This window comes from Oryzias melastigma, linkage group LG17, assembly GCF_002922805.2.
Source record: "Oryzias melastigma strain HK-1 linkage group LG17, ASM292280v2, whole genome shotgun sequence".
Lineage (NCBI taxonomy): Eukaryota > Metazoa > Chordata > Actinopteri > Beloniformes > Adrianichthyidae > Oryzias > Oryzias melastigma.
In genome coordinates this window covers 545,301-557,198 of record NC_050528.1, presented here as the reverse complement: position 1 = coordinate 557,198, position 11,898 = coordinate 545,301, and the positions used below count along the sequence as shown (strand labels likewise).

Sequence of the window (11,898 nt, the reverse complement as noted above, 5' to 3'; positions counted from 1 at the left end):
CATTAAGAACACAAACATGACATCATCTCTGAGGTGTGTGTGTGGGCGGGGTTAACGTTTGACCTGGATGATTCTGATCTGTGATCCACTGTTGTGTGTTTCTACATTACAGGGAAAATCTTCAGCTGGACTCATGGATCTGGATCTGGATCTGGATCTGGATCCGGATCAGCACAGGTTTCCTTCTCATGTTTACATGATGGTTTGCAGTTTTAGACCCAACAAGAATGGATCTAGAATCAGCACCAAAGCAATAAAAAAACACTTTTTAACTTTTATTTTACCAGGAAATCCCATTGAGATTAAATCGAGGGAAACCTGGGCTGAGAGACGATCAGAAGATAAACCTCTGATGGTAAAAAGGACTAAAGCAGAGCTCTGGAGCCACACTTTAGGAACAACTACGACAATTAGAATAAATGTTAATTAGTGACGTACATATTGTAATCTGTACGGCACAGTCTAGCTGTCATAATGGTAGAAAGTGGCGTCTGACTCGCTTTTCTAGCGTTTTTAATAAGTGAAACTCCTGCAACAAGAATCTGTATTTTATATGGAACTTGTAAAAGTGAAGAAGTTGTAGTTCTTATTTGTTTTAAAGTATCAATTATTACATATCTGTAAGCTACATTTGATGAAGAAATGGCTTTAATGGCCACATGAGCATAAATAGAGTATAACAGATTAAGTGGGAATTCTCTCGCTGGGTTTTGGGGTTAAGAGTGACAGACTCCTGATCTAAAGGAAACTAACGTTTTTGTAAAAAATGATCAGAATTTTAATCATGAATTCATGATTTATAAAAGTTGTGCTGTGTGGAGATCTACATGATAAAGTTTGAATAGTTTAGACTTGAAGAATAATGAATTTGTGTTTTTCTACTTTGTTTCTTTCCAACGGCACGTTTCTGAAGTTGAAATAATGGATTTAAAATGATTTCCCCATAAATCAACACAGTAATACGGCAACACTAATAAACAGTAAAGAATGTACAGAGCCTCAAAATGAAGAATATATTTTTTTATTCATTATTGAAATATTCTTTGATGTTTCATTAAGGCTCCAGCGTGACACTTCTGAAAAAACTGGATTTAGATACGAAATTTTCAGCCTAAACAACAGAAGTCTGATTTATAGACAGCGGCTTGTTTGACTAATTGGAATAAAAAAATGTAAGATATGAAACTTAAATGAATGTAGGAACATTTATCAAAAGGCAAATATCTCTGAGTCTACAACAGAATCAGCTACAGAAGCTTCTAATCTCAGAATCAAACCGAGATTCGGTGTTTTTATTTATCGCTTTTCTACCTTCCGGTGAGGCCTAAAGCGCTTCATCCTCTCAGTGCTGAATGTCCACGAACACACATTCCCTCTGATGTTCCTTCAGAGTCCTGCCCAAAAGCACTTCGTCCAATCAGAGGCCAACCTCTGCCCCACAGCCCCCCCGAGATAAAAATGATTCACTTTTATTTTGAAAACTCTAAAGAGGACTTTTATTCTTAAATTCATCTAACTTGGATTTTATCATTTAAATGTTTAATTCAAATAAAGAATAGAATAGAATAAAAAATAAAAAAACGTGAAAAAATTGATAAAAATCTGCTGTTTCTGATACAAGAACGTTGTTGGTGATAAACTAAAAAGATAATTAAATATAAACATCTTCAAACTTCAGTTCTGATCAGAGAACAAACGTCAATATTCTATATTTTTTACATCAGACTGTTTTGTGACCAAAGATGATTGAAAGTTGCGTCACAGAAGATCATGTGATCAGCAGCGATCTTCCTGGTTTTCCAGCATTCCAAAGCTGAACTTCATCTGGAAATTCTTGCAGTAAATAAAAAACGATTTTTCCTTACAGACGGTAAAGAACAGACATGTGATAAAGACGTCATTATAAATAAATGTCTTCTCTGGGGGACGGAGTGCGCTCAGCACACGCTCACGCCTGCTGTTCACGCCGACTCAAGCAGGAACGCGACCTTCCGAGTAAACGGCGGCGCCGAATCGCCGCGGCTCTGCAGCCGGCCGATCTAATCCGTCAGAGGAACAGCGCTGATTAGAGCGGGCAGCTCCGACAATCGGAGCAAATAAATAAAAGACAAATTGTGTTTTGTGTTTTCAGGAATACCTTTTCCCTTCAGCCGGCCGTGCTTAAACCCCAAACCAACTATGTTCCACTTTAAATGCAAATGCGCGCCCTTATCTTCTTTTCTTTTTTGGCTGTGAAGAAGAACACTGACAAGAGATAATCCCTCACTGAGTTGCATTGGAGAGACCGCCTGCGAAATCCCATTCCTCCGGGAAACGGCGAGCAGATTGCTGAAGCAACTCGCCACCTGCCAGCTCTGTGAAAAAGCATCTCCAGCGTTTAATGGAAGTGTTGCTTTCCTGGTGGGATTTGTAATAGAGTTGTAAAAATGACTGAAAGCCTCGGAAAAAACCCTCTCCCATAATGCATCGGTGCGCTGCGTTAGACGCCCCCCGACACCGAGCGGCGCCGACTCACCTCGTACTCCTGGGAGAAGCACAGGCCGTCGTTGGCCTTCAGCCGCTCGATGTGGTCGGCCAGCACCGCCACGGAGATGGGCGGGTGCTCCCTCATCCCTGAAAGAGAGGGGGGCAGAGTGAGACCCGCTGGTTCCAACATGGACAGACGGCCGGACCGCCGGGCTGGACCATGAGGTGACTGTGAGGGGGGGTCTGCAACCATGAATGAGGAGGAGGCTCAAGCTGGAACAGACCGCTGGCGTGGGGGTGAGATCGCCATGCTAGTGAGGGGGGCAGAGGTGGGGGGGCCGGCGTGGAGATGTGCATGAGCGGCTGGGTGAGCATGCTCCCTGACGGGGGCAGACACCGCCCCCGCTCCGTGAAGCTCAGCGGGTGGTGGAGGTGGAGCAGGAAGTCTCTGCAGACCCGTCACGCCGTCGCTTCGGGTCAGAGGAGAACCCGACCGGTCAGCGGCCCAAACCCGATTCCCTGACCCCCCCGCCCCAACGGAAACCACCGTCCCAACCAAAGACCCCGAGACCCCGGTCCGGAGCATTTTGGATGGGTTAGTCTCAACCCCCCCCCCTGCTGTTGTTGGACGATTCATGGACAGCACCCCCCCCCAATCATTTTAATGATTCACAAAAATATTTTTCTAAAAAAAATGTTTGTTATGAACTAAAATATGTTTTCACATAATCAGAGTTCCAAACGGAGTCGAGACGGAACTTTGACTAAAAAAGCTTTTAAATAAAATACTGGTGGAAAATGATGGATTTAATTGATTTTCATGTAAGTGAAGATCAATATAAATCAGTGGATCCATTAAATCCTAATCCACCTTTGTGGAGCCAACTGGACTGAAGCTAAAAAGGTTTCAAAGCTGAAGCTGAAGTGTTTTTCAGCTGAAGCTGAAAGTTTCACAGCTGAAGCTGCTGGTTGAGTCAGAGAAGCTACATTTATCATCGCTGATGTCTGGTGATTGAACCGTCCACCCCACCGGACCGTCAGTGAAGCTCGCAGCCATGAGGACGCCGACGCCACATGGTTGGAGAGGCTCTGAGCTCATGATCATGTGATGTTGTCAGGATGGTGACGGGGGGGATGGGTTTGGGGGGGTGAGAGAAGAGCGCATGTGTGGGGGGGTATGCAGTATGTGAGAAAGAAGACTAACTTGGAGTGTTGGGGCAGCGATGAGAGCTGGGACCTGTGGAGAGAAGACAGTAAAGGAGGGAGGAAGAACAACAGTCAATGGAGAAGACCGGGACCGGACCCAGACTAGACCAGACCAGGACCGGACCGAGACTAGACCAGACCAGGACCGGACCAAGACTAGACCAGACCAGACCAGGACCGGACCGAGACCAGACCCAGACCCAGACCAGGACCAGACAGCATCGCTCCACATGGACCTCACCCCCCAGGATGACAGCGGCTCAAAGATGCAGCAGAGTTTGTGTCTGAGTGTTTCCGTGTGCGTTTGTATCCGTGTGTTTGTGTGGTTGTGGTTCGGTTGCTCTCTTCGCCATGGTAACTGAACCTGACCCTTCACAAGCTTTCACAGAGACATCAGGAGGGCTGATGCTCGCTCTGTAAAGGATGTTGACTCTCCAGTACATAAAGTGCACTTTGTAGACTTTGCTACTTGAAGTCGCCACTTTAACCGAATGACTTTCTCCAGAGAAAATAATGGAAGAAACGACGGACAAAGTAACTCTGACGGCAGAAAAAAGCCGCTTTGTGGATCTGGAAGACACTGGAGGAATTCTTCTCAGGAAAACGGATCAATCTGATTCGCTAATGAAGGAAATCGGCGCTCCCCTGGTGTACGGTGGCCCTGAAGTCCAAATCACATCAACACAAATATATAAAAAATCAACAAAATTAAAAACGCAAAACAAATAAAAACATCCCATTTTTAGAAAAACAAATCCTGAAACCACAACAAAAACATTTCAGGAAACTGAAATATTCACAAATGAAACGAAAAAAGAAGAGGAAGTGGGGATATTATGGGATATTGCTATTTGGACGATGACAGATGTTCTTTGGCCAAAGTTTGATGAAGACTTGATTGGACTTTTGCAGTGGGCGTGGCCAGACGTTTAAAGACATCTTATGCTGGAAGAAAAAAAATGTAAAACAATCTTCCAATCAGAGATGAGCCTGAATACCAGCCTCTTCCTGTTCCTCCTTTTGTTTGTCTCCTGGATTTAATTTTCTCTGAAATTTTTTTTTTTTTTTCTAAACTGAAATGTTAGTTTTTCTTCCGTCAGCCGTCCTGAACCGAAGGACCAGATCGATTTCTCTGCTCTTTCTGCACATTCCATCAAAAATGTAATCCTCGTCAAAAACTCTCCAAAGTTAGCATGAGCGTGGTACCCGGTGAAAATGATTCCTGAGCCGCTTCAGGATTCAAACCCGCCCACAAAATGAAAAAGGATGATGACATCACAGAAGATGTCATAACGGAGACAAAATCTCTTCTGAGGTTAAAAAAATACGTCAAAATCCACTAACAAAACCAAAACGTGTGTCGAGGAAATCCAAAGGATTTTTTAAATTATTATGGGATGGCCACAGGACTTGGCGGCCATTTTGGGTCAAAGTGGGAATTTCGTTAATTTTCTTATTTTTCCACAAAATCGTAAAAACAAATTTTTATTGGAGCTTTACAAAATATCCTAAACATGCTGCCAGGTTAAGTCTTCAACCAAAGTGTCATTGACCTTTGACCTCAGAAGGAGACCGCCATCTCAATTTTTCTATTTAAAGAATCCGCGTTAGTACGTTCTACAAACGTAAATTCCTTGAGCATCACTGGGATCCACCTGGGAGAAAACGCAGGATTTGAAGTTTGTAGATTTTAAACGGCGTTCTTGTGGCGAGCTCACAGAAAGTGGCGCCTCCCTGTGACTCAGATTTCACCAGAATTTTGTTAAACAGATGAATCCCTGACTCGACCTGAACTAAACAAAACAGAACACATTATAACTGTATTAGGAATGTGGGCGTGGTAACCAAAAACCTCCGTTGCTATGGAAATCCTAAAGTTTACTTTTGCCGATTCGTCTGAAAACGACTCGGACCGGTCCGTCACGTCCAGGCGACTAAAACATGAAACGGTTGCTATGGAGATAAAACCAACAGAAAAGTCACCATTTTGAAAAAATAGTTTTTGGGGGATGGGGCAGAGGGGGAGGGGCAGCTTTAATTATTATTTTTTTTATTGTAGTTAAAATGTTTTTGTGTTGAGTGATTCGTTGCTAGGATTTGACCTTCAGGGCCACCGTACCTCTCCCTCCAGAAACAAAGCTCATGGAAACAGGAGCCAGAAAAGCCTAAAAGCGTCCGTCACCTCGGGCTGCAGAGCCAGACGGACATGAAAACAATCCTCTGACTCCTGATAAACTAACGTGGCGCTCCGTTCACGCTGGAGTCGCGGCGGTAAACGCCGTGTTTGAAGGGAGAGGCTGTGAAGATAAACCAGGTCAAGTAACTGCAAACAGCTGCTGCCGGAGTGCCCAGGGGCACGGCGGAGGTGCGTGGAGACAGCCGTGAAGTCGGGCTCTGCTTCAGGCTGCAGCTCTCAACAACGATCCGAATCAGAGCAGGAATGTCGGCCTGCTGGGGGAATCAAAGGCGGCGCGGCCCGCTCCACGTTCACGCGTTCACCCTCTTGACGGAGCCGTGGTGATTTTTGTGATAATCAGCGCTCTTGAAGCATCACAGAGAAGTGGCGAGCGAGAGCGAGAAGGAAATAAGTGTTGACGTACAAAGAGAGGAAGAATGCGAGCGGAGAAAGAGATTACCCTACGGGGGAATGGAAGACAAAAGATGAGAGAGGTGGAGTGGGAGGATGGCAGAGCGGCAGCGCGGCTTAATTCCTCTGCAGGGGTTCAAAGGGGCTGCGTGCACGTGTGTGTGCATGTGGATGGCAAATGGGATCTTTAATAAGCTGTGAGAAGGCAGCCGTGCACGGACGCCGGCACATTCGGAGCTGACATTTTCTCGGGGCTGCATTGTTCCCTCGGCTTCGCTCACCTTGACATCAGAGGCAGCAGGACTCATTACCAGCTGGAGGGAATGAAAGGAGGCGGGAGCGGCGAGGACCTGAGGGGCCGCGGCCCCCCGTCAGCGGGGCGCGTGCCCGTGTGTGTTTGGACAGCTCCGTCCTGCATGACTCTGCTCACGCTGCCACCCGGGCATGCTGGCAAAAATAATTAGCCTTTAAAACTTTTCCTAGATGTTGGCACTTCTGGCTGAAGTCGGGGGCAGATCGAAGCGCCGTCAGAGACGCCGCGGCACGGGAGCGTCCCCACACCTGCAGCCACTTCCCTAAACTGATGCTGCTTTTAACATTCCATGAAACGCAAAGATGCTGTAATTAAATTAGCCATAATTAGCAGCGACAGCCACACTGTTTTAAAGCAGCAGCTGTTCCTGAGCGTCTCGCAGCGTTTGAGAGCAGCTGGAGCTTCATGCAGAAACCAGCATCAGTGATCAACACTGCAGCAAAAGGCTAAACCAGGACGCATCTGCAGCTGGCCAGAGGCGGTGCTATCATGGTACGGGGCGTGTGTGGTTGGTGTTTCTCTGGGTGACATGCTGGTGGTCCACAGGACCAGACAGAACGTCTGAGGCAGAAGCTCAGTGCTGCTTCCTCTGTGACTCATGAGCAGAAACGAAGCGTCTATCAAGTCTCCGCCCATTTTCACGTTTTTCATCAAATGTGATCCGACCCCACGCCTCCCCGTTAGATCCAGTCGTTCTTCCTACCTGGGGTCTGGTAGTTGAGTCTTCTCATCTCCACGGGGTCGGAGGAGTTGGCCAGCAGCGAGTCTTTGACTCCGCCCGAGTGCTCGTCCTTCGGCAGAGGCGACGCCCGCTTCCTGAGGACGCAAACACAGAGAATGACTTCCTAACGAGAAGACAATGGAGAGCCGAACAGAAGGACTCTGGCAGAGACAAACAAAGTGAAACTGACAGGATGATTTAATATGACATCAATTACGCCTCCATATCACACACTTTCACTCATTTGCACATTCAATGAAGTTAATGGTCCGTTTAATGGCAGTGGAGACAGGTTCTGAGGCCCGGCGGTTCCTGTGACAGCAGCCACCAGAACCTTCCTCCTATTACTGGTAAAAACGGCGGCGCTTCAAGAATGTTGCCGGAGTCTGCAAGTTTGGGTCTGTAGTCTGTAGCTGGATATGCTGACAGCTGCTGTGTGAGGATGTGCGTCTGCAAAGATTCAGGTGTGTGTGTGTGCATGTGTGTGTGTGTGCAGGTGTGTGTGTGTGCATGTGTGCATGTGTTAAAAGCACATTGTGCTCACTGTCCTTCCAGGCTGAGAGGAAGCAGGCGGCTGCTGTAATTGGCTCATCAGCTGCGTGGCACAACACCAGATAATAGGAGCGGTTCTGCAGCACCTGCGATGCCAGGCCTCGCCGTGACGAGTTTAGCACAGCACAGCTTGGACCGGCTCAGCTCAGTCGAGCATTGGCCGGTCCATCAGGTGGAGAAAGAAAAGCAAACTCAGCCGGCTTGTGTTCCGACAGCCGGCATCTGTTGACGCACAAGCGGACTCACAGATGTACACACATCCTCACAGATGCAGCTGCAGACTCACAAGCCTCCTGACAGCAAATGGAAATGGGCGGAAAGAAGCATCAGGGCGCCCTGTGGAAATTTCACATCTCATTGCACTCCATTTGCAAGTGGCAGGCAAAGGTTTGAAGGAAGAGCAAGCCCTTCTGTGGAGAGAATATACAAAGCTGGTGGAGCGCACGCAGCCCCCACCTCCGTCTCAGGCCCTGCCGCCACGCTATCACGGTCTGCACAGGTTTAAGCTAATGCTAGCAGCATGACGGCTAATCTCTGACGAGCATCTTGTCCTTTCCAGCTGAGAGCGGAGCCGGAGCGTATCCAGTTCTCCTGCAGATCAGTACTGCAGCTGCTCTGCGCTGAAGGTGGGACGGGGATCAAGCATGTGTGACCTGTTCCTCCGTTTCTAATTTATCCTTCAGACCCAATCAGATGTCAGAGCGCATCACCTGCCAGCGCTGGCCAAAGGTAAACAGGCCAGCAGCTCCAGAAAGACCATCATCATCATCCTGAAATGTGTGAAGGAAGAGACTTCAGGGATGCAGGGGTGTGCATGTGTGGGGGTGTGGGGGTGTGCATGTGTGCAGGGGTGTGCATGTGTGCAGGGGTGTGCATGTGTGTGTGTATGTGTGTGCATGTGTGTGTGTGTGCATGTGTGCACATCCATCCACGAGGAAGCAGACTGGCGTCCTCTGACGGTCAGACTCTCCTCTTTTCCTCATCTCTCATCCACAGGTGACTCTGATTCAGGTGTTCAGAGTCCTGCAGGTAAACCGCTACGTTCCTGACAGAAAGACTCACAGAAACAAAGATGGTGGACGGCACAAGCGGAGGAGTCGGACGATGAGGAACATGCACAGGAACATAAAGGTGATCGGGGCTGCAGAGTTTGATATTTCTCTTTCATGTTCAGCGTTTCTGACCCGCCCGGATGAAGGTTCAGAACTTCTTTGGTTTTCTGGTCAAATGAAGCGGAGAGATGCCAACTCTGCACCCCCTCCCCCCAAGCATCACTCAACACCAACATTTTCACAGCACGAATGAGAATGCTGACAGAACTCCACCTACCTTTCCTGTTTGCTGCATTTGCCAGAGCAAGAAAGAAGGAAGGGGGAGGAGTTAATGCGTCTTCTGTCTGCAAACCTTTTGACTCAATATTTTACTCTATTTTTAAATTCCCCTGAACAGTTAGTGAAGGATTGGAGCAGCAGAACAGCCTCGTCCTCGTTTGCTGCTGAGATCATTTCTGTGCACATTAGCTGCAGGTGGAGTGAAAAGGCCAAGCGGCCCCCCCACGGCCCCCGTGTCCGTCTGTGCAGCTTCAATGCCGAGCTGTCTGAAGGTCTATTATTCACCAGCCTTTTTTAAAGGTCTGCTGGAGGCGGGGCAAAACAGGTACTCTGAACAAAGGGGTGGGAGGAGAGGCGGGGCTTCATCCCCTGAAAGCGTCTGGTGTAAATAACGGCTGGAAGGTAATGAGCTCACTTTGAGTGGATGTTTTAATGGTGACGCTCACCTGCTGACGGTTCAGACGGGAGGACACGCCTCCTAGTCTGAGAAGAAATCATCATCCTTTCATTACCCTTTTAGGGTAATGACACCTTTGACAGACCAAGTCTGTCATGGAGGTTGATGGTTCAAAATCATGGCATCATCATCCTTTCATTACTCTGGAACACAGTGCTAAGGGACGCTCTTCTCAGACCAGGAGGACACGCCTCCTGGTCTGAGAAGAGCGTCCCTTAAAAAGTGTGATAAAAGGATGATGATGTCGTGACTTTAAGTGTCAAACTTGCATTATAGGCCAAGATCAGAAACTGACCATTTATTTAACACTGTAAATCAAAAATGTTAAAACTTAAAAACCATAACTTTTTCACATAATTATGAACTAGATATATAACATTACCTGTGATAATACTAGTGTGATGCTGGAAGCTGAATTTGGCCGCTGAAGATGCTGAAATTGATAGCTAAAAACACTGAAGGTAATAGTCAGCTAAAATATTAGCTAAGTGCCAAAGTAGCCTGATAAAACGTAAAAAAAACAACAAAAAAAACAGGCTAGCCAAAACAGCTAGCATGCATCTGAAAAAAATGGCTACATTTCAAAATAGCCCAAAAAACAGAAAAAAGCCCTAATTAACCCAAACAGCTATTATGTCGCTGAAATATTAGCTCCAGAATAGCCTAAAAAAATGAAAAAAAGCTTAAATTAGCCAAAACAGCTAACACGTAGCTGCAGTTTTTGCTAAACTCCAAAATAGCCTAAAAAATCTTAATAAATACCAAATTAATCCAAAAAGACTTTAAAACAGTAACTTTTTAACATAACAAATAATATGAAGGCAGGAATATTATTCCACTAAAATATATTTTGTCAAAATGATCCAAGTTAGAAATGAGCTCAAGATAACATCTGGTTATTGATAACAATAAAATGACCTGGAGGGTCCGGACAGAATTTCATGGAGGGCCGGACCCGGCCCCCGGGCCTTGACTTTGACACATGCGTTAAACCATCAAGCTCCCTGACAGACGGAGTCTGGATAACGTCTCCTGGACCAGGTGCAGCGCCGCCTCCTCCGATGCGTCTCTGTTGATGTGAAGTGACCAATGGTGTTGCCTAAACACATTTCTCACTTCTACCTAAGAGGCTCTGACAGACAGGCTGCGCTTTTATTAGAGCGCCGCTGTCAGCTGCCAATTCAACTGAGGCGTCTCACAGTAATGTTGAAAAGAGCCAAGTGGGCCGAAGCTTTCTGTGCGAAACACAAATCAATTCTCTGGTTCTCCTCCCGTCAAAGCGCCGGCTGCAGGTGTGTGAGCGGCGCATGCGGGAGCCTCATTACTGCACCTGATGCAACCCCAGGAAACACCCAATCGCAGCAACTGCTGCAGCTCGGCGTCAAACGAAAGCAGCAGAACGAGCGATAAACTCTCACTTTTTAAAGAGGATGATGGCGATGACGAAGATGATGATGAGGACCACAGCCAGGACCGGCCCCATCACCCACAGCATTTCGGCTTGCTCCAGACCCTCGGACCTCTCAGCTTTCACCAGGATGGGGTCCGAGTAGGGACTGGCTGAGAAGGTCATCTGCAGTGAAAGCAAACGTCAGCAGTTAGCAGAATTACCCAGAAGACTTTGAGGCAGACGTTTAGGAGCAAGATAACTTTAGATTGCTTTAAAGCTAGACGGATTCAATTCAGCATCTGACCACAGGTGGAGCTGGCTATCACTGCCAAAGACCGACCTGATTGAGGAGGTGGCGTTCACAAACGAACCGAATCTTTTAAACGGCTCATTAACATGAACAATGGGAATCAAGTCGCGACTGACTAGAACCGTTTTTTCTTTCGTTCCTCCGGCGTCACGTTCACATAAAAGCTCAAACAAGCTCATCCTTATTTTAGATGCAAATATCTCATGAGTTGTGCAAACCTGACAGAGGCGGCGCTACAGTCAACAGCGGCGGGGGGGTGTCGGCTCAGTCGTTGTTCTTATGTTTCCTGTTTTAGTAAATATGTTCTTATGTTTCATTACAAACTCATTTGTTTTTTATTGAGCATCAATAATTAAGTTTGGTCTTTAAATTTTGACATTTAAATATTTTTTTAAAAAACAACAGCAGATTGTAATCACTCTGGACATGACACTAAATTAGAGGCGTAACGCCCGATACACTAGCAGATGCAACTGCAGACGCAACTGCAGACGCAACTGCAGACGGAACTGCAGACGTAACTGCAGATGTAACTGCAGACGCAACTGCAGACGCAACTGCAGAT

At 46.8% G+C, this 11,898-nt stretch overlaps 1 protein-coding gene across 1 annotated transcript in view; it reads right to left on the bottom strand.

Annotated features, from left to right (window-relative positions):
• LOC112147723 (receptor-type tyrosine-protein phosphatase F) overlaps positions 1-11,898 on the bottom strand; it is a 112,633-nt gene that overhangs the window by 19,619 nt on the left and 81,116 nt on the right. The window contains exons 18-20 of the mRNA XM_036216241.1: positions 11,052-11,206; positions 7,276-7,388; positions 2,516-2,613 (exon numbers count right to left, since the gene is read on the bottom strand). Of these exons, the coding sequence (XP_036072134.1) occupies positions 2,516-2,613; positions 7,276-7,388; positions 11,052-11,206 (366 nt within the window). The remainder of the gene's footprint in view (positions 1-2,515; positions 2,614-7,275; positions 7,389-11,051; positions 11,207-11,898) is intronic.